General features: G+C 47.7%; 8 protein-coding genes across 8 annotated transcripts; 6 read left to right on the top strand and 2 right to left on the bottom strand.

Moving 5' to 3' along the window:
- Positions 1 to 823: 823 nt before the first annotated feature.
- Positions 824 to 2,401, top strand: TRUGW13939_03361 (uncharacterized protein; the record flags this gene model as incomplete). The annotated part of the gene is made up of 4 exons (XM_035486545.1): positions 824 to 1,027; positions 1,088 to 1,298; positions 1,350 to 2,106; positions 2,161 to 2,401. The coding sequence occupies 4 exons, from the start codon at positions 824 to 826 to the stop codon at positions 2,399 to 2,401; spliced, it is 1,413 nt and encodes a 470-aa protein (XP_035342438.1).
- Positions 2,402 to 2,535: 134 nt separating this feature from the next.
- On the top strand, positions 2,536 to 3,626 carry TRUGW13939_03362 (uncharacterized protein; the record flags this gene model as incomplete). Its single annotated transcript, XM_035486546.1, has 2 exons — positions 2,536 to 3,036; positions 3,111 to 3,626. 2 exons carry the CDS (start codon positions 2,536 to 2,538, stop codon positions 3,624 to 3,626), a joined length of 1,017 nt encoding a protein of 338 aa, XP_035342439.1.
- A 6,928-nt stretch (positions 3,627 to 10,554) lies between these two features.
- TRUGW13939_03363 (uncharacterized protein) lies at positions 10,555 to 11,541 on the top strand (the record flags this gene model as incomplete). The annotated part of the gene is made up of 1 exon (XM_035486547.1): positions 10,555 to 11,541. The coding sequence occupies one exon, from the start codon at positions 10,555 to 10,557 to the stop codon at positions 11,539 to 11,541; it is 987 nt and encodes a 328-aa protein (XP_035342440.1).
- A 658-nt stretch (positions 11,542 to 12,199) lies between these two features.
- Positions 12,200 to 14,214, bottom strand: TRUGW13939_03364 (uncharacterized protein; the record flags this gene model as incomplete). The annotated part of the gene is made up of 7 exons (XM_035486548.1): positions 12,200 to 13,111; positions 13,166 to 13,210; positions 13,298 to 13,638; positions 13,705 to 13,768; positions 13,828 to 13,840; positions 13,887 to 14,023; positions 14,080 to 14,214. 7 exons carry the CDS (start codon positions 14,212 to 14,214, stop codon positions 12,200 to 12,202), a joined length of 1,647 nt encoding a protein of 548 aa, XP_035342441.1.
- Positions 14,215 to 14,829: 615 nt separating this feature from the next.
- On the bottom strand, positions 14,830 to 15,265 carry TRUGW13939_03365 (uncharacterized protein; the record flags this gene model as incomplete). Its single annotated transcript, XM_035486549.1, has 2 exons — positions 14,830 to 15,122; positions 15,190 to 15,265. 2 exons carry the CDS (start codon positions 15,263 to 15,265, stop codon positions 14,830 to 14,832), a joined length of 369 nt encoding a protein of 122 aa, XP_035342442.1.
- A 1,530-nt stretch (positions 15,266 to 16,795) lies between these two features.
- Positions 16,796 to 17,419, top strand: TRUGW13939_03366 (uncharacterized protein; the record flags this gene model as incomplete). The annotated part of the gene is made up of 2 exons (XM_035486550.1): positions 16,796 to 17,129; positions 17,214 to 17,419. The coding sequence occupies 2 exons, from the start codon at positions 16,796 to 16,798 to the stop codon at positions 17,417 to 17,419; spliced, it is 540 nt and encodes a 179-aa protein (XP_035342443.1).
- A 2,370-nt stretch (positions 17,420 to 19,789) lies between these two features.
- On the top strand, positions 19,790 to 20,638 carry TRUGW13939_03367 (uncharacterized protein; the record flags this gene model as incomplete). The annotated part of the gene is made up of 2 exons (XM_035486551.1): positions 19,790 to 20,253; positions 20,317 to 20,638. The coding sequence occupies 2 exons, from the start codon at positions 19,790 to 19,792 to the stop codon at positions 20,636 to 20,638; spliced, it is 786 nt and encodes a 261-aa protein (XP_035342444.1).
- A 457-nt stretch (positions 20,639 to 21,095) lies between these two features.
- Positions 21,096 to 23,162, top strand: TRUGW13939_03368 (uncharacterized protein; the record flags this gene model as incomplete). The annotated part of the gene is made up of 1 exon (XM_035486552.1): positions 21,096 to 23,162. One exon carries the CDS (start codon positions 21,096 to 21,098, stop codon positions 23,160 to 23,162), a length of 2,067 nt encoding a protein of 688 aa, XP_035342445.1.
- Positions 23,163 to 23,220: the final 58 nt, after the last annotated feature.

Below are 23,220 nucleotides of genomic sequence, written 5' to 3' on the forward strand. Positions count from 1 at the left end.
AGAGACCAGTCATTGACATATTGAATCCAGTAGGGCTTGAGGTCCCAAGCGGGTAATGGCACAACATCCAGAGCGGACGCAAATTCGCGGTGATATTCGCGCCAATTTACGTTGACTATGATAAATGAACTATCTAATTCCCATGTTGTCTTGTCGCGAATCGTGTGTGTGTGTCAAATCTGAGGAGGACTGCCGCTGCATCATATTTTGTCAGTGGGTCACTCGTATGCTTTTTCTTCTTTCTGTACATAGATATCCTTCCAACCCTTTGTATTTGAATTCCAGGACACATTGAAGGGCCTCTCTTACCAAATGCGATCGCATTGAACACCCAATTTATGGTATTAAGAAATGGGCCCCGATCGCCATTTCCACCGTATGCCATAACTGTCTTGTCGTATTAGATGCACAATAGAATAGAAATGCAGATAAAACGAGGGCTTGAATAAGCTTCCTTGTTAGAAGGAAACGGCAAAAAAAAAAGGTAGCTACATCCAGGCCGAATGGTCTGATCCACGGCATCTTCCAAATGGAGATATGACTCGCGGCTTGGATGCATGAGCTGATAAAATTAATTAATACTCGGAATATGCCTCAAAGAGTTCTGATTTACTCTTGCATGGCGAGTACGTAGGTGAATGCCGGGATCTAATAATACTGTTGTAATGATACCATACAGAAGGGTCGTTATTTTACGACTGTAAATTTCGTATTAACTTTGTAATTCAGTTGTTTTTTGAACGGACTCTCCTTTAAACCAGGGAGTTCTTAATAATAGTCTCTCTACAAACCTGCCCACCAAAGAGCATTTTCACTCCTACCTATGCTCAATTACTACATTTCTGAAGATTTATCAAAATGGCTGTCCTTGACCACATTCCCTTGCTGCAGGAGTCGCTATCTTGAGATCTTATTAAACCCTGACAGCTCGAACTTCCAAGAGCACTTGAAACGTTGGACCGACATAAACCGACAGGAGCCCGCCGCAATTATTCTTCCAAGCTCGGAAGACGAGTGTCTAAAAACCGTGAGTATAGTTTTGGTGGTTGTATCACTGAAAAGCCGTTAGGCTTACCCTCTGGACTAGGTGCAATGGGCTTTAAAGGCCGATATCCCATTCGTGACTAAAAGTGGTGGCCACAGCGAATGGTCCACCATTGATAAGAATGGTGTGATCATTGACCTTGGTCGCTATTCTGGCGTCCAAGTAGACGTTCCAAACCGGAAGGCTACACTCACGGGCAGTGTGCTAAGCAAGGACGTTGCTGTCGCCCTGGCAGATGTTGGTCTTTTCACAGGTTAGTTATAAAACTCATACACTAAATAACATGGTTTGACTCTCAATTTAGCTTTGGGCAACGGCAATACTGTCGGTGCAATTCCATACTTTCTCAACGGTGGCGCTTCCATAACAACCTCCATCACTGGATTTGGTGCGGATCAGATCCTCGGTGCACGTATCATTACTGCCTCAGGTGAAATTATTGAGATCAGCCAAACACAGAACCCGGAGATCCTCTGGGCAATCCGCGGGGCTGGCCAATTTTTTGGTCTTGTGACGCAGCTGACGATCCAGGCATATCCTTTATCCGCTCTAGGCAATGATCGAGGCGTGATTTGGGCGGGAACCTTCGTGTTTCCGTTGGATAGAGCAAGCGAGGTAGTATCTGTGATGAAGGATTTGACGAACAATAGTGAATATGCAACTGCTGGGCTACTTATGGTAATGGCACCTCCCCCGACTCGCCAGCCATCAATTGTTGTAGCGGCGCGTTACACAGGGAAGCCAGAGGATGCAGTAATTGCTTACCAGCCATTGTATAACTTGAATCCAATCGCAGCACCCGGTGGTGAAGTGCCCATTCAAAACGCCAGCGATGCTCGAAGCGCAATTGGAGCCAAGGGAGACTTTAAACGCTTCGGTGTGGTAGGTCTTCATCGTTTCGACCCGGATGCCTTCTTGAAGACAATAGACGTGTGGAAGGATATGGTTGCCCAGTGCCCTGACGCTATAAATATGGCTTTCAATTTCCAGTGGGACACAAGGCCACCCAGAAAATCGGACTTGGAGTCTGCCCATTCTCTACAAGTCATTCGATACTGGCAGTATGTCTAACTTGTCCTCCCTCATACGCGCCACTACTAACTAAACCTTCACAGGAACAATCTTATCTGGCACACCGACGTAAAAAGCCGAGCCATTGTGGATAGTTTTAATGATAAATGCATTGCGATCATGCGAGGCCCGAATGTCGCTGAATACGTGGACTTTGCAAATGGTACGCGCGATGATCCCATTGAACGACGCTTCCGCGGCAAGGAGAAACTCGACAAACTCAGGAAGCTGAAAGAGAAGTGGGACAAGTCTGGGGTTTTCACTCGGCAGTTCTTGGATGAGTGAAGAACATTGATTTTTCTCCCCTGTTGCCTTTATAGCATGAGCTTTAATTAGTTGTAAACTGATAAGTCTGTCAAAATTCCAGTTCTGCACGAAACTACTTTACATACAACCATGGAACACGCGATTCGTACCATATGTGGGCAACTGCAGTAAATGACACCTCGTACGAGTATGACTCGTTTCTGGAATACTTCAAGAAAAGTGTTCATTTCACGCCTCCCGACAATGAGAGACGTCCGCCCAATGCATCCGTCAGCTACAGTCCAGCAGCATTTTCTCGTACTGGTGGTCCGCTTCAGGTTTCAATTCCGATATGGGCCAATTCATTCTCTTCTTTTGCTAAGATAGGTTACGATCGCCTTGGTATAAAACAAGCAGTGGACTTTGTTAGCGGTGCTTTGGCAGGCGTGCAATACAACATGAACACCATTGACCCTCAGAAGCAAACCCGAAGCTCGTCTGAGACAGCCTATCTGCGCATGATTGGCAGCAGTCGATCATTCCAGATTTACAACAACACTATGGCACAGAAGATACTTTTTTATGGAACCACTGCATCTGGTGTCCGTGTCATGTCAAGGAACCTCACCTACACGCTTACAGCGAGGAGAGAGATTATAGTGTCTGCTGGTGCCGTAGGTTTTTTTCCTAACCCGAGAGATAAATAACAGAAACAGAACGAGTCTCAACTAATACGGCAAGACGACAGTTTCAGTCTCCTCAGCTGTTGATGGTCTCCGGCGTTGGTCCTGCAAAGACGCTACGCCAGTTCAATATACCGATCATCGCTGATCTTCCTGGTGTCGGTCAAAACATGTGGGATCACTTGCTATTCGGCACAAGCTATCGGGTGTCAACACTTACACACTCAGCTACCTCCAACTCCACATTCCTCGCAGAGGCCACGGAAGAGTATATGACGAAGAATGGCAGCGGCCCCCTGGGAAACCCCGGTGCTGATCTAATAGCTTTCGAGAAACTGTCATCTCCAGAGCGCGAATCACTAACTCCTGCGACTCGTGCTGCCCTCGCGGACTTTCCACCGGATTGGCCAGAAATTGAGTATCTGGCTCTCGATGCATACATGGGCAACAACAGCAACCATATTACCGGAGCACCCAAGACGCCTTATATGTACGTGAGTCCCGTGGCAGCCATCGTAGCACCGTCTAGTCGTGGAAACGTGTCGATTGCGAGTGCGACCATGGAGGATGCCCTCCGCTAATCAACCCCAACTGGCTTACCCATCCAGCGGACCAAGAACTAGCAGTGGCTGCATTCATGCGTATTAGGCAGCTAATGGACACCAAGATCATCCGCGACGTTGTTGTTGGCGAGGAAATAGTGCCTGGCCGTCATGTGAAAGTGATTCTGAGATCTTGAACTCCATTCAAAATAATGGCATTATGGTGTTCAACGCTGCTTCTACTTGTACGTCTTGGTGTTCTTTTTTCTTTTTTCTTTTTGATTCTCAGGCTTACCTTAAATCTATGAAAACAGGCAAGATGGGTCATTCTGATGACCCTTTGGCCGTACTGGACTCTCAAGCTCATGTCTCTGGCACACAGCGACTGCGCGTCGTGGACATTTCTTCATTTCCTTTTCTTCCTCCGGGTCATCTGCTAGCCTCTGACGTTGATCTGGTGGGTGTCGATTGCAAAATGTTATCCCTTGATCAAACTATCAAGAAAATTAGGCCGGGAAAACAGGAGATGCACTGATAGATACAGTGGTGTTTAATGAAACGAAACATTGAATGTGAGAGGCCACCAGAGAAACGTCCGAATTTCAACAATGGATAGCTGCAGAGTTTGACAGAACATGCATATTGCAGACCCACTTAACTAATGCACCGAAAAAAACAAGAAATAAAAGAGTATAAAAACCAGAAAATAAAGCGCGATGAGTAGGTAAATGTTGCATGCAGAGTCTGCAGAGTGTGTAGTTGCAACGGCACATTGATGAGTAAGGATCTTCCTGTGGTTACACTGGAGACTTGTCCTTGGAAACATATTTTTTTGAATAGGAATCGCTGTGCAGAGATGACTACGCATATTATGACGTACATGACGTACGCGCACACAGTCCAACTTCGTATAACATTAACATCAGAAGGATCACGTCAAACTTTTTTGTCCTCTTTTTGGAGAAGACTTATTGCTTCCTCTGGTTAGACCAAATCAGGAATTACCACATTTAGACGCGCGTAATAGAACCCAAGGCCAAGAATCTCAAAATAAGAAATTCTTTTTTTGGGGCACTTTTATTATTGTTATTATTATTATCCGCCGAACTCGTTCTAGATACACACATGGTAAGACATTAGACGCCGCCGTGAATCCTGCCGTGGGCCAAGTTGCATCCTTCCGTCACCACCATGGAATGATCGTCTGTTGGGGATGATCGACTGTGCAGAAGTGAGTGGAGAGAGAGAGAAAGAGACAGGGTTGTCGTTGCACTTGGTTCTTGGAGTATCTAAGTTGGGGTACGGAGTGCGAGTACGGACCTACGGAGTCTTGGCTAAGAGACCTGGATTTGGTCTTCTGCTTCTTATTAATCATATCGACGTTTAGTATTATTGTTTATTGTTGAAACTATGCATAGTTGTAGCTTCTTTAGTGACCGGTTGTGCAACATTCCTGTATACTGCAACCTAAGAGCGACACCACATTTTTCTGGGATCGAGTCCTTGCTTATTATTATATCATCCAAGGAATCGACAAGTTCCTGCGATGATACAATAATCACCATGATAACAGTATTCAAGACTTAGGTTCTTAGTTCTTCATCAGAGCTCCGCAATAATGCCCAGCCGGAAGAATGTGACATGAAACGATGGGCCCATGGGCAAGAACTTAAGGTGAAAAGGCGACCCATCCACAAATTGCCATTTTCGGCAATTTATGGGGTACTGGTTAAAATCGTGCCAAAGGATCAATCGCGGGCAGGCCGAGCGCACAGAACCTTTTTTTTTCTTCTTTCCTAGTATTAGTTAGTGGCATTATTTACTGGCCCCCAATAATTGCAACAGGGAAACTGTCGATGAGACTCGTGAAAGGGTACAGACAGACTCCGTGTCCGTACGGAGGCACCGAACGGGCTACACGCTTACGGAGAATTGGATCTGGTACACATTTTCTTATTTTCGGATGGGGATTTTCTTAAATTAACCCACAGAGTCGCATTTGTCGTCTAATAGTCCATCTTGCAACTTGTCGATCCATGTCATCAACTGCATGGATGATTCTTCCAGAAGAACCTTATGGTTCGTTATTAACTTATTATTACACGTGTTATTACCCTAAGGCTCAGGCCAGAAGGGATGGCCCGAACAGGACGTTCCATCATCTTCGTTCCGCAATTATCAATTACTACTTCGGAGAAGAAAGGTGACGCCTTATTATTCCAACTTCCAAGGGATCCTGGAGGAACTCGACCCAGCGCCCCGGATTCGCCCAACCCGATTAGGTAGTAAGGTCATGGAAAAGGAAGGAAAAAAAAACCTCCATCGCTGAGGCCTGAAGGAATGGACCCCTCCTTGCATAGTACAGCGATGTCGACGTCACTCGACGACGACTACATCTCTGTAGAATAATAGGCTAAAATATGAGTCTGAGATTATTCTGAGGTGGTTACACAGATCTGATGGAATTCTCGATCGGGCAATCGGGCAATCGGGACTCCGACGACTGACTCATCTAACTCAAATAAAAATAGAATAAAAACCGTAACACAAATACAGATACAGATATAGATATACAAATACAAATGTAAATACAAATAACGATTACCGAGTACTATTATTAATAATCACTTGCCCGACGAGAATGACTCGAGGGCGATAGCCATCGTGGCCTAGAAAACGCCGTAGAACGTGTAGCCTTCTATAGCCTTTGTTGGTTTTTTCCGGCGATGATAAATGCTCAAGTAATCCAAGACAAAGTTTTCGTACTCGGAAGTTGGAACTAGACGCGCTCGCGTGATCTATTACTTACTATTGCCAACAAGTGGCACAGTGGCCACGCGGCACTGGTATGTTGGTAACTAGGTTGGATCCCTTTCTTGCTTTAAGCGAGGGCCGGTCAAGGTTTACTGTTATTCCTGTCAGTTTTGTCTCGACTTGACTTGACTTGACTTGACTCGACTCGACTCGACTCGGAGTCTGGAGGCGAAATGTGGGTGTTGTCTTTTTGAGTTCATTCAGCCACCGCCAGGACCAGGACTCGCCCAACTAGCAAATCAACATAAGCTGACGGAGGGGCAACTGTTGTCAAAGCCGAGGAAGCACGGATCCGTTGTTAGTATTATGAAACGGCCGTTGGCAAGAAAAAACTAACAAACTGATGCCATGTTGGCATGGCCACAAGAAAGAACCATCATCAACAAACAAACAACAAAAACCGCCGCTCGGAGAGTTTTCAGCGTCAAAGCCCCATGTCAGCAGGGTGAGGCGTTGGTTAGACGCGCACCCACTTCCTTCTAGAACTCTTTTGCAGAGTTTGACACCGGGTACACCGTAAATTTGGTGGGTCTGACGTGTAGTAGTTGAGGGAGAAGTAGTAGTGTACCTGCGATATTTTTTGTTTCTTCCCGTGTTTACTTGGGGCTCTACACGTAGGGCTGTCATCCTTGGGGCTGTATATAGTATATACCTCATCATGATGATCATCAAAGGAATGAACATGCGATGCGATGCGACACCAGGTGGAACTAGGAAGGTTTCTAGAAACACGCAAGGAAGCACGCTAGAAGCGGCGCTAGAAGGCCGCTAGAAAAAACGGAAAAAAGAAAGGAAAAAAAGAAAAGAAAAGAAACACGGGCGGCTAAACTCGGATCGGGAAAGGCAGCCAGCCTCACCGAACTTCTTCGTTCCTATAATAATTGTGGCAAATAGTAATAATAGTGAGACTTTTTGGGTGTACTAGACTGTTGGTATTTTTTTTTTTCTTTTTTTTTTTTTTTTTAAGTGGTGACAGGTTTTATCTCGGTGGGGACCGTTCACGTCAGTCTTTGTACAAGCCATCATGAGTGCGTAATCACAGGTGTAACAAAAGGATGTTGTTTTTGCAAAGCATCATTGTTTGGCATTCTAAAAGAGTATTTTCTTTTTCTGGCCCTATTTTTTACTCCGATGTCAAAAAGAGCCCAGACCATGCCGGGAGATTTTCTTTCCTCCTTTCAAGCTCCCTACTCCTAGATAGTAGATAGTAATACGGAGTAATACTACTACTAGACGGTTGCAGACCCCACGGCGCACACAACCCACTGGCTCGTGATAGGCTGGAGGTGGCCCGATAGTGCAACGAGGGGGCTCTCTGCCATTGGCCCGTAGTGTCTGCTCTAGGAAGCGGGGCGGCGGTAAAGCCAGCCAGCCAGATCGCGGCTTTGGACAAAGGCCCCACTTGCGTGTCTCTGATTGCACGGCGACAGATGTTCTCGTCGGTTCTCGTCGTCTTCGCTAACGCTTCCTTGGGCCTTCTGGAAACGCAGCGCCGCGCCACCCACGTCAGCCTGGGCGAAAAGCTCGGTTCTAACTGGTCGACACAGCCAGTCTGAGTCACCGGCCCCACAGTGCTGGGCCTCTTCTTTTTCGGCCTTTGTGGAGCCACGCATAAGCCAATAACAGCCAATACAGTGGGGGCCTCTCTGTCTGCTTCAGGCTTGCCAACCCCCATTATTCTTATTACATTATTATTATTATTACCTGGGCGTGGCCGTGCTATCTTGTCCTTAGTATGGTAGTGCCCCCCCCTTATCTGGGACTCTGTAGACGACAAAGTCGCACACAATGTCGTACGTCAGCAAGTAGAAATGTTTTTTGCCTGCTGCCTGCTAGGTGCTGGCAGGAATAAATAGAATAGGCATAGCCTCCGTTCGTGCCACCGGTGGCCATTATCAATTGATTCATTTCTTCCTCGACCTGGATTAGGATACTACTACTGCTACTACTACTAGTGCTCGTACTGACATACTCCGTACACCGATCAGACCAACACGAGCCTAGAGGCTGGCTAGTGAGTCCTTAGTAGTCGCTTAGGCCAGGTTCCCTAACTTGCCCCCTCCAGGCCCGACTGCCATATCGGGCGAAGATCGCGCCAACGACCAACTAGCCCCCCCTCTGGCTGTGGAACCAACTCTGCGACCTTGGGCCCGGCCCTTGTAACTTCTCGAGCTCTCGAAGCAATCGCAAATTAGCTGCATCTCACTCTCTTTGCCCGCCGGCCAATTAATCGCTGCGTGTGCAAAACCCACTCCACCGTCCCACTACGAGGGCGAATCCTGTCGTGATCGATCAAATCGCCCTAAAAGTCAAAACACGGCCTGAGCCAGCCTACGCCCATCTAGGAATTGCCCTTCCAGGGAGGGGGGAAATCTGACGATGGTCTGTCACTGTTAGTACGTCGTAGTATTAAATTTCTGTGGTGATTGGCATTCCACCTAGCAGTATTTTAGTGGCATCTTCTTCTTATATTACTATTACCACAGCACCTGCCTTTCTTCTGCTCCGCATCCCTACCTCCTTCCTTCCTCACACCACACAACACCACACCACAGTCACACCACACCACACCACAACTCAACTCAACTCAACAGAACTCGTTCTCTTCGCCGCTTCTCCAGCAAATTATCGACTTGTCCAGTCCTTTCTTGCAGATAAAAGACAGACAAATCCTCGATTCTCAACTGCCGACAGCTCCCCAACAAACAAAACAAACACACGCTACTACGACTCCCTGCAGTGCCTTGCATTGCATTTTCGTCTACAAGACTGCTAATTCTTCTGCCTGCTTCGCTGTGTGGAGGACACTGAGTTTTGTCATTCGCTCAAGGTAAGCCTGCTTGTTTGTTCATCCCAGCTAGTCTCGTCCCCACCGCCTTGCCCTGTTTACCTCTTCCCTGTGCTCTCCGTTGTGTTTTCAACGGCTTTGCTGCCACCGTTGGAACGAATCGATCATCATTCGACCGGTCGGTCTCTCGATGCCGCCTTATCACACATGGAACATGGATCGGACACCAAAACATCACTCTCGGCATCCGGCGCTGGCCTGGTTTGCTATTTGACCTCGCCAAGCCCAGCGACACGCATACATCCAAGCCGGCCTAGATTGCCTTGATTCCAGTTGGACCGGAGACCATTTGAAGTGCCGCGAGGGGTCTGATCAGTTTCTCTGGGCTTGCTGCTAGTTCTACTAGTTAAATGTGTTTCCATTATGGTTATTCACCGATCTGCGCGAGTTTCGCGGGGGTCACCGCCACACATGCACTCACCTGCATCTACACACACACTCTCGACCGACCTTTGGCTAGAACAGGCAATACTGCTCTGGCTGTGATGCGGGTGATCTGCAAATCACGTCCTGGCGGCCTCCCCACCAAACCCCCTCCCGAATACCAGAACCTGCCTAGTTTGCCGCATGCGCGCATGCAACGTGAACGAACGAGCCCTTTGGCTGCATTCCACCGTGGCCAGACTAGCAGCAAACTAGCAGCCTGGCAGCCTAGCAGAATACCAACCCTTCCAGCCTAGGCAGGTCGCAGCACGCTATGACGGGGGAGCCTTTTGCCCAAATTCGTCATAACCTCTGTTCGCTTGGCAGACTGCTCCTCTCAAGGCGCAGATCCTGGTCTCCACCGCGCCCTTGAGCATGCATCTTTGGCAAATAAACTTTAACTGTCTGGCGTCCACGTTTCCCGTCGATTCTTCGCTTGCGAATAAAGGATCTTCCGGCTATCGTTCTCCGCCGCGCCACCCTTATCGACCACTCAGTGGTGTGCATTTTCTTTGAGCCAAATTTTGTGATCGCCCCTACCCTCATCATTGGTTTCCTGTTTTCTCATTCGCTTTTTTCTGACTTGCTCTCGTCATTTTTCCCGCGCTCTTCCATTTGCTTAACTAACACCCTGGCCGCTTTCAGAACCCGTCTACATCTCGCTTCCCGAGTTTACTCACCTACGATTTGAAATCACCTTGGTCTTCGTCTGGACGAGACAAAGGGCATTAATACTTATAAAAAGCCGCTTTTTTCTTATCGCCAGATGCGCCGATAGAAAAGCGTAACGTTTGTCAACGGTACACGCTCGGCGCGGTGGCAGGAAAACAACGGGCGAGACCACGCGTGATTATACGCAGGTGTACCGAACGCATATCCGAAATGATCGCAAGAACCCATTACTATATTCCCCATTCATTTTGGAACCTTTCCCCCTATTCGACTCCCAAGTCATCGCCAAACTCATCTGTGGTGTTCGGTTTTGAAGGACAGGAGATGGACTCGAGGCCACTGAGCCTGTCCATTCCGTCGTCCGGGGCCTTTTCACCCGTTCGTCCAACCTTGGACGAAGTTCTTTCTAATACCGCTCCCTACCCTTACACACTGAGTGCCTTTATGGCCTATCTCTCCCAGAACCACTGTTTAGAAACGCTGGAATTCACCTTGGAAGCAAAACGGTATCGCGAGACCTACCTATCGGTTTCACGCCTTCTTGATCAGTCCATCATCGTTTCCGACACCCCCCAAACACAGCATTTGCTAGTGCTTTGGGAGCGCCTCCTATCTGCCTACATCCTGCCCGGTGCTCCACGAGAGATCAACCTGTCATCCGAAGTACGTGATGGTTTGCTCGCCGATGCCCATGCTTTGAGACCGCCACTTCCGGAGACGTTGGATCCAGCTATACGAAGGATGCATGATCTGATGGAGGAGTCAATATTCATCCACTTTGTCAACAGCCAAAGCCCAGCCACGCATATGCCTACCACGATAGACTCGCCATACACAGATGACCACCCACGAGTGGGATCACGTGGAAGGAGGGTTTCGCCGCAAGCCTCGAGAGACGACTTTGCGTCCCATCGCATGTCTGGCTCTGCTAGGATTGCAGCTTTTGTCAAGACAAGCAGTCACTTGTCTAACCTCGACACCAGTTCTCCGGTCTTGACGGATGACTCGGGTAGCCCGGTGTCCAGCCCTGTGATTGGAGAACCAATGACACCGCCAACAACACCACCATCCAGTGATCACGGTCTCAGTCCCAAGAGTCGCACTGACAACACGTGGAAAAAGATGGGAATGAAGCTTGGCTTCAACAAGAAGAAGCACGGTGGCCCATCTAGTCGCGATGGGAGATGGGACGATTGACTAACCGTTCATTCCTGGCCGACATTTGCCACTGCTTCCACGGTACCACCATCGGCTTTGCTGTTTCAATCCGGGCTAAACCGCGCTTGATTTACGAGACGATATACGACAAGGAGTTTCCTTTTATAATTTTCTTCTGGTGACTGAATTAATACATTCGGGTTGGGATATTCTGTGTGTGCATTTAGCGGTTAGACTTGTTGCTGTTTTCATCATCCATTTTTCTGCTTGCATGGAGCATGCATTTGATATGGATTTTGTTTTTGTTTTTCTTCCTACAGAGCCACTGATGAGAAATGGCCTGTATTATGAAATGATTGCATTGTCGTGAATGGAAATTCACTGGCGGGCTGTTTTTGTTTGACAAGCAAGCGGGGTTTCTTTTTTCTTGTTTCAGATTGGAGGCGTTTTCTTTCAAAAAAACATTTACTATAGAGGGCATGATCGGTTCTTGCATGATACAGCCTTTGCTGATGTGGTTTGGCGTTTTATATAATATTCTTGCATATATATTAATTTAAGAACCCCTGGTGGGATTTGGTTATTATCATTACTTGACAATTATCACTTGAATCTAGAGCTAAAGTAGTCTTAAGTAATCTATCTAATCACAACTGTTTTAACTAATTTTCGTTGTACTATCAATAGTTTTGACGTCTTAGGAATCCGCAATATTAATCCTTCGTCCCGGCCTCGTCTCCAACGCGGCTGTATCCAGATCCCAGCCAGCCAGTTTCAACTCTTCGACATAGAAATTGTCGAACCGAGTAGAGAAATCGTCTAGACTATCTGAGAGAATTGCCATGATTTCGTCATCGTCACTGTTGTCATGAATATTTATACTTTTTTTAGTGGATGGGACGGGTTTTGATGATGATGATGATGATGATGATGATGATGATGCTGCTGCTGCTGCTGCCAGTTTCGCTACTAGTAATGCATGCGCCCATGCCTTGAGTTGCTGAGTCGGCGTGCAGTTTTGCTTGAGCAGGATTGTGATTGTTGTTTCTTTCTGAAGGTGGTGATTGGGTCTGTGTGGGACGAGGATGTATTGTTCAGACGCGAAGATGTGGAAAAGTTTCCGGAGTGAGGTGGTCAACATGGACGAAGAAGAAGAAGAAGAAGAAGAAGATGAAGACGAAGAAGGGATGATGAGCTCTTGCATTGAGGTTCCGATTCGACACCAGCCTAGTTTCTCAGTTGAAGAGGCAGAGGAAGAAGAAGAAGAAGAAGAAGAAGAAGAAGAAGAACAAGGAGAGAGAAAAGAAACCCAGCGAAGAACCCCATCTCTTTCAAACACCTTCTCGACACGCGCGGCTTCATCTGGGCGGAGGAACTTGACGTCGTCGTCTGTGACCACCATTTCTGTGTTGTCTGGGTGGTCTTGCTCAAGCAGGTCCGTCTCAAAGATTGCTGAAAAGACTATGTTTGCGCGCTGTCGGTTCAGACTCGTCATCTGTACGGCGCGTACGGCGCGATGGTTGGTTGCTAGGTGGATGGCGAGGAGGCTGAGAAGGCATATCCATGTTGCAGGCAGGCTTGTTACATGGGATACAATGACAGAGCCGGCCTGGTTAGAGTCAGTATTTAGCAAAATTGAGAAGAAGAAAAAATAAGGACTCACCAGCATGCCGAGAAGAGAGATGATAGTCTCCTGAGACGAGTCTTTCTGGTAATCAACACTTGTCAGCCACCTTTTCTTTTCTTCTTCAACATTTCAACAAAATGATAGTGAAAAAGAAGGAAGGTAGTATACAGCATTCAACTCGCCGATATTCCCCCATTTCGCAAAATGCGCACTCAGACTCGCCTTGGAACTGCCCGCAGCCACACCGCACAGTGCCCTCAACACGCCGGCGCTGCTGATGACAGCTACTCGCGCCGGCCGCGGGGTTACCAGCGGCGAGACACAGTCTAGCACCATGGCTACATCATTGAACACGTCCGCGGCGAGTCGGAACATTTTGCACTCGGGCTCGAGCGCGGTGCTGACGCGGTGCGCAAATACGATTGTGGCGAGGCGACCGGATATGTCTTGCAGAATCTGGAGGAGTAGTGCAGAGGTGGGTGAGGCTGCTGCGTCGCCGACGCCGACGCCTGTTTTTTTTTTTTAACAACTTTGTTACTGTTTGTTCATCGAGAGGAGAGGGGGGGGTGGTGTACCCTGTAGGACGGCTCTTGAGGATAATAGTCCGGCTATGGAGCTTGAAAAGGCCTGGACAGAGTCCTGGTGTCGTTCGTTAGAGTCAACCCAAGCGAGAGAGAGAGAGAGAGAAGCTTGCATACGTATATTTGATATCTGTATTGATCAGCATTCTGTGCAAATATCAAAACTTATAACATACTCCAAGTAGTCTTTGCTAACGCTGTGTGGATACCCCACAGGGAGAAAGACATCTTTCAGCGATGCGATCCACGACGCCAACAACGTTGATCGCTGACGATTAGATGACGACGACGTTGATGATTCCAATGACTTGGGCTAGTTGTACCATGAGCAAAAAAAAGACTCTCAATCTAACAGCAGCAAAAACTTACCAGAATATCCACGCGACCCTTTTTGGAGGCAGCCGTGTTGGTTTCAGAGTAAACGTACGTTGCAAATGGCGTGTTGATTTCGTCCGTTTCGGTGATTGTGAGTCTGACTGCGCGAGTGTCTTTAGCTGGAGGCATTCTTTTTTTTTTATACAAGTCAAAAGCGTGCATTTGATAGGTGCGGATTGATGTTGTGTCAACTTGTTTGTAGCAGTGATGGTTGATAGGTCGAAGAGCAACGTCGCATCATCATTGCGGGGAAGCTCGGGGTACATCATGCATGAGCCAAACCAACTGGTTTAAAACGGTAAAAAATCAACTGATAAATTTAGATGATAACTCTTGACTCGATTCATCTAGAAATAGTGCAAAATGCTATGTACATGTCTAGTCTTCTTCTAAGCTATAACGAGTAAAAGACTAGCAAAAAGAAAAACTCAGGGCGAATACCGGCTCGCCAACCAGAAAAAAGTCGAAATGGGGGGGGATTAAAAATGACCGTGAAGCCAATGGGCTGAACCCGATACGTCAATGCCAGTCGCAACGAGAGTGAGAGTGGTGATTCTCCTGGAGCAGTCGTGAATGTCACTGGCTTGTGACCCTTCAGCACGTTGTCAGTGCTGGGCCGCGGTATGAATACTTTTTCATTTTATCCTTTGCAGGACGCGTAGTTCGCGGCGGGAGATAGATAATATCTCGTCAAAAAGACATCGCAAACATTTTAACATGGACGGACAAGCCGTGTCCTGCATCTTAATTGACCAGGCTGGCGCCGCCAGTCTCGATGGCCTCGATTTCGAGTTCGCTCCAGGGCAGGCGGCGGAAACGATCAGGGAGGTCGTCGCGGTCAAAGAACTGGCCTTTGTTGGGCTCAATCGGGCCGAGAGAGGCACCAGTCGCAGCCCCGATTGCTCCAGCCGACGAGGCCCGGGCAGGGTTGTTCAAGGGGCCATGCTGCTGAGCCTTGGCCCGGTACGAGGCGAATGAGTCGGGGAGTGACGAGGAGGGAGAAGCTGGATGCGCTTTTGGGGTGTGGTCGATTGCAGCTACAGACGACACAGGTCAGCACAGAACGGCGTGATTGGGGTGGTGGGTGAGTTGGAATTGACATACTTGGTGTGGTGCGCTTTCCAATAAACTTGATTAGGGGAGTGCGAGCAGCATTCCGGAGGGCAGCTGTGGCGTGCATTTTTATGGTGAAAGAGACGCGCTCGCGCGTATGAATGTGGAAAAACAGTTGAGTACGAAGTGAAAAGTGGTGGAAGCGTGCAATGGCGGAGAGAAGCTGCAACGGGGTTCCGGAATAGCCCGCGCAGACGAACTCTTGGCCGGCGTTAGCGTTGATCGGTTTCCGATAAGATAAGTCGGTGACGGTTGGTAGTACAGAATGTGCGAGAGGGAGCGAGCGTGAGAGATTGTATGGATGAGCTGGAGAGATGGAAGAGAAAGAGAGGGAGGGGGGGGAGAGAGAAGAAGAAGTAAGATTTTGGTTTAACGGGTAAATTCTTGCTGATAAACTATTGTTGTTGTCTGATGCCGGCCGAGCATCGGCCGCGGAGGCAGGAGCGAGCAGCCCGGTCAGGCCAGGAAGCGGCACGGCAGGAAGGCGCGACCATCGACGAGGTGCTTGCAGTGTTTCGCTTGCGTGCATCATGTGATTCTGTCTACAGTTCCCGTCCTCGCACCATCTTCTTTCCCCCTTCTTGGGCATTATTGCCATTATTGTTCTGCTTCTCCAACAGATAGTCCGCACCGAGTCTACCGGCGATTGCCATTGGGGGCTGCAGCCGACCAGCATTCGCTAGTGCAGGGCGGGGGACGCCCCGATTCAACCGTGTAACGACTAATTGGTAGCCTTGACCTGATGCAAACCAATCTTCTGACAAATCCTTATCTTAGCTCTGCCTGCATATGCTTTCTTCTCCGCACCGCGTCTCCTCAGTCGGAATCACCCGAATCGGAAATCCTGTCCGACTCGGCTATTGGGCATCAGTCTACCAACCTGTGCCATGAAACGCCCATGTGATGGAAAGCTCCAAGTCACATCTGACACTCGAAACAACCAAGCACCTTTAGGTGGTTATAACTCGGTTTCGTTGCTTTTACAGATGACAATGTGATCCTGGTATAAGACTAAACCTAAACAGGTTAGCTAATCTATTTGAAGAAGCATATATCAATAGATTCAATAATTGCGGTACTGTGATACTGATACTTATACACCGACTCTGTTATGTGCTCTCCTCCCCCCAGCGCTGCTCCTGGCAGAGAATTTTGCATTGCAGGGTGTTTTTGTCCCCGCCAAATCCCCTCAAATGAAATCGGCAGCACCAAGATCTTATGGTGGTCATTCGGGACTCAAACCAGGACTCAAATCAGCACGCTAGTCAAATTTACACATGTCTTCTGAAACTAGGTCTGCGCCCCGTCGACCGTAGTTTATGACCACGAGCCCTTCGAGACGTTCCAGGCGTGAGTTTTAGAGTTATGTCAAACCGTGCTTATCTCTGCCAATGGCAAAATCTCAATCGAGCAAATGCGGGGGAGGTTTTAATAGGATTGTTGGCGTATCCGTGACCAGCAGCGAAGGTCCTGCCGTCAGCCAGTATATTCTCGCGATCTTGCTCCTCTGCAATTTCTTCGTCAGCATTCGAACATCAAAATTCCCCATGTTGTCACATTCGATACGACGAGATGCAATGTTCTGGACCGCCCCTACATGATCCAGACACGCATTCCTCGCTCACCTTTTTTCCCAGCATATCCGGATATGACTCATGAAATGAGATGCCTTATTGCAAAAGAGCTTGGAAAAGTCTACTCGGAGTTGCATTCTACCAGAAGTGTTACTGCTGGTAAACTCACCTTGTCGCCCTCTCAGACGTCTTTAATGATTCAACCGTTTGATAACGCGGAGCCGGATGGGATCGTGCCATACGAGAACGGACCTGCCACACAGTCAACTTTTGATATGCTACGCGCAATTCTTGATCACAAAAAAGAGCTAGCTGTTGCACTTGGTCCAAATCAGTCAATCAGGGTTTCTTTTTTTGGTAACTTTATTGCTATGGCATCGGAGATGAACGCCCTTGGGGTACTGGACGATAATTACTAGTGTCTTTGCCATCTTGATTTAGAACCTCGCAACAATCCAGCCAGCACCCCCTCACGGTTCACCAGCTCAGCCGCAAGCTATTACCGGCATCCTCGATTGGGACAGCGCGCTCTTCGCCCCGCCTCTCATGTCTTGCTCGCCGCTGATGTGGCCATGGACATGGAACGACGAGGACGACGGAGACGAGCGGCTTGCAAACAATACACCTGCAACACCCGAATTACTTGACTTGAAACAACTGTTCGAGGATTGCGGCTGGTCCTACTTATCGTCGTTTCGCATACGGCGCCCAGTATCGACTAGCTCGGAAGCTTATCCGATTCGCCATAGATGGGTTGCAACGATCAAACGAAGACTGCATGGATGCTGAATTACTTTTGAGTGAGTGGAACCAAATGGTGAAAATAATCATTGTAGTACCACAGATGGTCCCTTTCATAATCGCTTGGTTAGACAAGAATCAACCCCATGTCTTGGAAGAAGACCCTAGATAGGAAGGGAAATAAAAAAGAGCTTTTGCGCGAGTGTTACAAGATGCAGTCAAGAATTTAATTTTCGTGTCCTTTGCTCATTGGTTTGAGTACTGCTGAGGGATCCCGTGGTAGATGTGAGGAGAAGTCGAAAAGGCTATATATAAATGACGAGGCATTCTCCCTATTCTCCTTCCCGGGTATAACCTATTTTCCAATCATGCCGAAGAAAAAAGCCATTGTAGCACATCATTGTCCGAAGAGAAGCAAAGGCAACTGCCGGCAAAGCAAAAGTAAAGGCTACTGTACTGCGCATCAGACAGAGTGTACAGCCCATAATTTCGTCCATCTACAGAATGAGCCTTGCTATCACTGTAAAAGGTATGAAAACTGTCTTATCTTCAATGTGATACATATTACTAAGTGGATATAGGGAAGAAGAAGAAGAAGAAGAAGAAGAAGAAGCGCAGGAGCAGAACTAGTAAAGACAGCGGCAAGCGTCACGCTTCATATATGAGGGCTCTCATTGTAAGTGGAATGTATTCTCGCCTCTAGAACTAGGAACTGAGGACTTATAAAGGAAATTCCGGTAAATTCCAGTGTCCACTGAACAAGACATAATTCCACTCCCCAGTCTTCTCAGCAATTCTCTGAAGTGAAAACATAATTGACGACAAGAGTGGCGAGCCAAATCTTTCTAGCCCTTCTCTACGCTCTAAGTCGACCATCTCATACTTGCAGACTGGATATTTGGGCGGCCATTTATTTTTGACAGTGGTAGTATTCTTCGTAGATGGAATTACATAGTTGTTTCGATCCCACATATTGAATGTATCTTTCTGCAGCCAAGAATTCCACAAAACGTTACTTATTTTTTATGAAGATAGTTAGTCATTGTGAAAAACAAATAAACAGGCTGACGAAACCTTGGGATAGCTTTTTTGTTAGGAAATTAAATGTTTATATATATATATCAATTGATATTTACCTCTTTTCGAAATGACGCCACTGGGAGGTTAGCATTTCACTTACTGATAGTACATGTATTATTCACCTATAGTTCGCTGGCTTAGCCCTGATATTCCAGATCTTTTGTGAGAGCGAAATCCGGTTTCTACTTCCTCTATGGCATAAAAAGATATTATATATAAAAGTATATATCAATATATTGATATTTCAACATGGTTTAGTAATATATTAGCACGGTCTATATTTATACGTAATTTTAGAAGCTTCTTGCAGCCATAAAGTGGTCCAACACAGTTGAAAAAGGGCCGATTACCGGGTGTGAGATAGTTTTTGAGAAGGGTCCAGTGTCTCTCTATACGCCTACTTGAAAATTGTTCTTCATATGAACTTTCCATCAATAATTGTCGTTATTGCTTTTGACGTTAACACCGAGTACGCGTTAGGGAGTAAACTATAGACCGACCCCGAGGAGTTAAATTCTCTATTCCATTGCAATCTTAATACAGAAATCGTTGAAATTGGCTAAAGGGGCCATAACAAGACCTCTAAACGACGCTTCGTTAGACGGGATCAATCACATGTCCTTCAGACAGATTCCGTTGAGCTAAGATGTCTATTCCATTGCAACCGCCATTACCGAGATGGTTTACTACCCTGAACTCACATGGAAATTGCTGACAGTCTCATATACCCTCGGGAGTGATCCCTGTCTATTCATCTACAAGTATGAACACATGAAAACAGGATACTAAATGACAGAACCTCGGTGCACAACGCCCACAAATCGATACATAGCGTTTTTGTATGCCTTGACAACGTGGTCACCATAGGGCCAATGCTCGCTGTCTAATGTAGGTTGAGCAGATAGATCGTCGCTGCTGCAGTACTAGGCACCCGGGATATTTTCGTCTGCATGAGCTGACTTGTGATACGATTGAGACTCGGTCACTGGTGTCAAGACGCGCTATTAAGCTACAAAAATGTGATCCAATGAGCAATTACAATAATAAAGGAATAGTAAACAGCATCAAATAAACAAATTCGATGTAGATGAAATAAAAGAAAGAGTGGGGTGGCAGCCCCACACCCACTGCTAGTGCCAATCAGCGCGAAACTCCAACCATCATGATTCAACCTCCACCAGCACCTCAACCTCACCATGCACGAACTGCTGCTTTTTGCCTCTGTCCCGGCCGAGCAGCACTATGAGCTGCTCCAGCAACTGGCCGGCCTGGCCGCCATGCAGCCTCGACACCGCATCGAGCGGCGCCTGGTGTTCAAAGCCAGCCGCAAAACGGGCCGCATCAACACACGCCTCGGCGGCGGCACTCAGGACGTCCAAGGCGCCGAGCTGCAGCGACTCACCAAGATGCTGACCGGCGCAACCTATTACACACAAACTGTTGGCCTCGTCCGCGAGAGCGACTTTGGTGCAGCAGCAGCAGCAGCAGAGACTATCACGGACGATGACAAAGCTTACGACTTTGAGAACCAGCTGTGGAGGATGGAATGGAGGGATATCCCCGAAGCTGGCACGCGGTCGGCGGTGACTTCTCGTCTCATGGCGAATGCGCTTCTTCCGCAGGGAGATGTGGTTACGACGATGAGCTCCTGGGGCTACGAGTATGTGTCACCCTGTGTGTATGTATGTGTGTGTTGTACTAATCCAAGGTCATGTATATACAGGTTTGTGACCGAGTATGTGGTCGAAGGCGACGTATTTGTTTACAATGACACCGCCCTTTTTCTCCATCGAGTCCTCAACTACGCACACGACCCTTCTTTTTCTTCCTCGCCGCGAAGAACCCTCCCACCGCTGAAAGAACTGTCCCTGCTCGATCAAAGCGGGAGCTACCTGCTGCAAGCCGCCATCACTGTCCAAGACGGTTCGAATCCTGGAATGGTGAAAACGGCAACACAACATCTGTTTGGCCTGAAAGAGCAGCTAAAGACTGCTGTCAAGCTGGAACAGGCGGATCGTCTGTCGCTCGACACGCGGGTGAAATAAAAAATGAAATGGCCGAGAGTTACTGCATAGTGGGGCGTCTGGAATCTTTTCGATTTGATTTGTTCGTGATACCCAGGAAATTAATTTATCATTCTTATATAAAAGCGAGTGTTGGCAAAATATGACTTATGACTACGTAGCTCACACTTGTGTTGGATAGTACCATTGAAAGCCTAGAGAACCTGTGATTCGGCAGTACTGTCAAGCTTTGGACTTGGTAAGAAATTAATAATTGTCGGCGCAGACTTATTATTATTATTAGGTGAAATCTAGATTACGCTTTATCACGTGATCAATTGTCGCTATTGAAGGTTCACGATGGAGGCTAAGTTTAGTACTGCTCATCGTGTGACGCCAAACTCTCACCATCGCTGCCTTTGATGGAAAATGTTTCAAAATACATACCGACTCCGAGACGTCAAAGTTATTTCCAGCTCCCGGATCAGTGAGAGTTCGGATGGCTACTGGCGAGCAAAAGCGTAGTGGACTAATCCCCATTGCCCCAGCTCCCACTACCCAGAATGGAGGCTCATTTCAGTCTGAGATGTCCCCCAACGCATGCCATACCTGCGCGAAGCGAAAAGTCAAATGCGACAAGGTGGCACCGATTTGCTCTAGATGCCGCAAGGGCGGGTTCCAGTGTATCTACCAAGCACCGCAACCACGACCTCGAAAAAGAAAAGTACTAGGCGATGATGTTTTACATAGACTCGCCCGATATGAGCGCATTCTGCAGCAGCATGGCCTATTGGATTCTGAGATATCGCCTCTCGAAGACATCTCAGTCGGTCATGTCAAGCCTAGCGCCTCAAAAGCTGGTGACCTTTTAACCGGCCAGGGGAGATTGCAGCATATCGACTGTCACACGTGGCACAACCTCAGTGACGATGAGACTCGGCATATTTCCGATTATGAAGAAGAGGATGAGATGACCCCCAACGATGCCAGTGTCGCCGGGGTTATCACACCTGATCCGTTAACGGGTGCGTTCCTCGGCGTCCAGCAAAGCCTTCTTCAGTATCATCCAAGCCATGCGGATGCTATGGTGATGTGGATGACGTATACAGAAAATGTAGAACCTCTATGCAAAGTGCTACACGTTCCATCGACAGACGAAATGGTCAGGTCTATTTCGCAGCGACCCGAAACCGCGTCGGAAACCGATGAGTGTCTATTATTTGCAATCTACTACGCCGCTATCTTTTCAATAACAGAAGAGGAATGCTTAAAGCGCCTGGGACATGCGCGGTCTATTCTCATGGAGCAACTTCACTTTGCTGCAAGGCAGGCACTCGTGAATGCGTCTTTCCTCAAGACAACATCGATTACGGTCTTACAGGCTCTCCATCTATTTCTCCTGTCTAGCCGTCAGGTGTACGATCCGCACACATACTGGATTCTAACAGGAATTTCGGCCCGTATAGGGCAACGTATCGGTCTCCATCAGGATGGAGAAAAGCTGGGCTTGCCACCCTTTGACGTGGAGCTGAGACGACGGCTGTTTTATCAGGTTTTCCCGCACGATTGCCGAGTTAGCCAATTTGCCGGTATTGACTTTGTCAGTCTGCCTGCAGCCTGGGATACAAAACCTCCCCTCAATATCAACGATAACCAGATTTGGCCTGGAATGACAGAAAGTCCCGTCGAGCAAAAATCTGCAACCGATATGATATTCTGCCTGTCGCGTATATACGTTGGGAGAAGTCTGGCCAAGTTGGGAAAACCAATTGACAGCGCAGCACCTTGGGCCCTTCCAGATAACCATGAGGCGGAAAAGGTTATAAGTGCAGCAGAAAACGAAGTAGAGGAGAGGTTCATCCGCTACTGCGATATCGTCGATCCGCTGCATTTTCTCACTGTCGGTCTTGCTCGGTCGGGAACGACAGCTATGCGCCTCAAGATCCGTCTCTCCAAGATCAGGGGCCAGAATGCCACTGATGAAGAGCGGGTCCATCTATTCATGCTTGCCCAGAAGACGCTGGATACCGATGCGGCGATTCATGGTCATGGCGGGATCAGTAGATTCCAGTGGCACATTAAACCGTTCTTTTTCTGGGGTACGCGAGATTCATTTATCTACGTGCTGACTATGTTATTGAAAAGATGTGATTTGCTTTCCCCTGGAGAAATCGAAGCTGCTTGGAACAGTATAGAACAACTCTACCAACATCACGATGAGCTTTTCAACGGCAAGCAGGCTCTGAATGTGGCACTTCGGCGTCTTTCTCTGAAGGCCTGGGATTCCTACAAAAAGACCAGCAGTGCTCCAGAGCCAGACTTCATCAGTACCCTGCGATCTTTACGGGAGAGACGAGAGAAGAGACAGAATCAGCGAGGCATATTGATATATCCAACACTCGACGCGACACTCTCAACAGGTCCTTCCCCCGCAAGTGACATCAATACATCTCTCGGCAGTCTGTCGGATACCATTGGCCTCGATATTGGCCAACATGTCAATTTTGATGTGGACGACTGGCTATTTTGGGATCAGTTAATACAAGGTCAGCAAGGGCAGTACTAGGCAACAACCATTTCGAAACAACGGATCTTCTCTGACTGACACAACGGTCAATCTAAAA

The sequence above is a fragment of the Talaromyces rugulosus genome, chromosome II (assembly GCF_013368755.1).
Source record: "Talaromyces rugulosus chromosome II, complete sequence".
In the NCBI taxonomy this organism is placed as follows: Eukaryota; Fungi; Ascomycota; class Eurotiomycetes; order Eurotiales; family Trichocomaceae; genus Talaromyces; species Talaromyces rugulosus.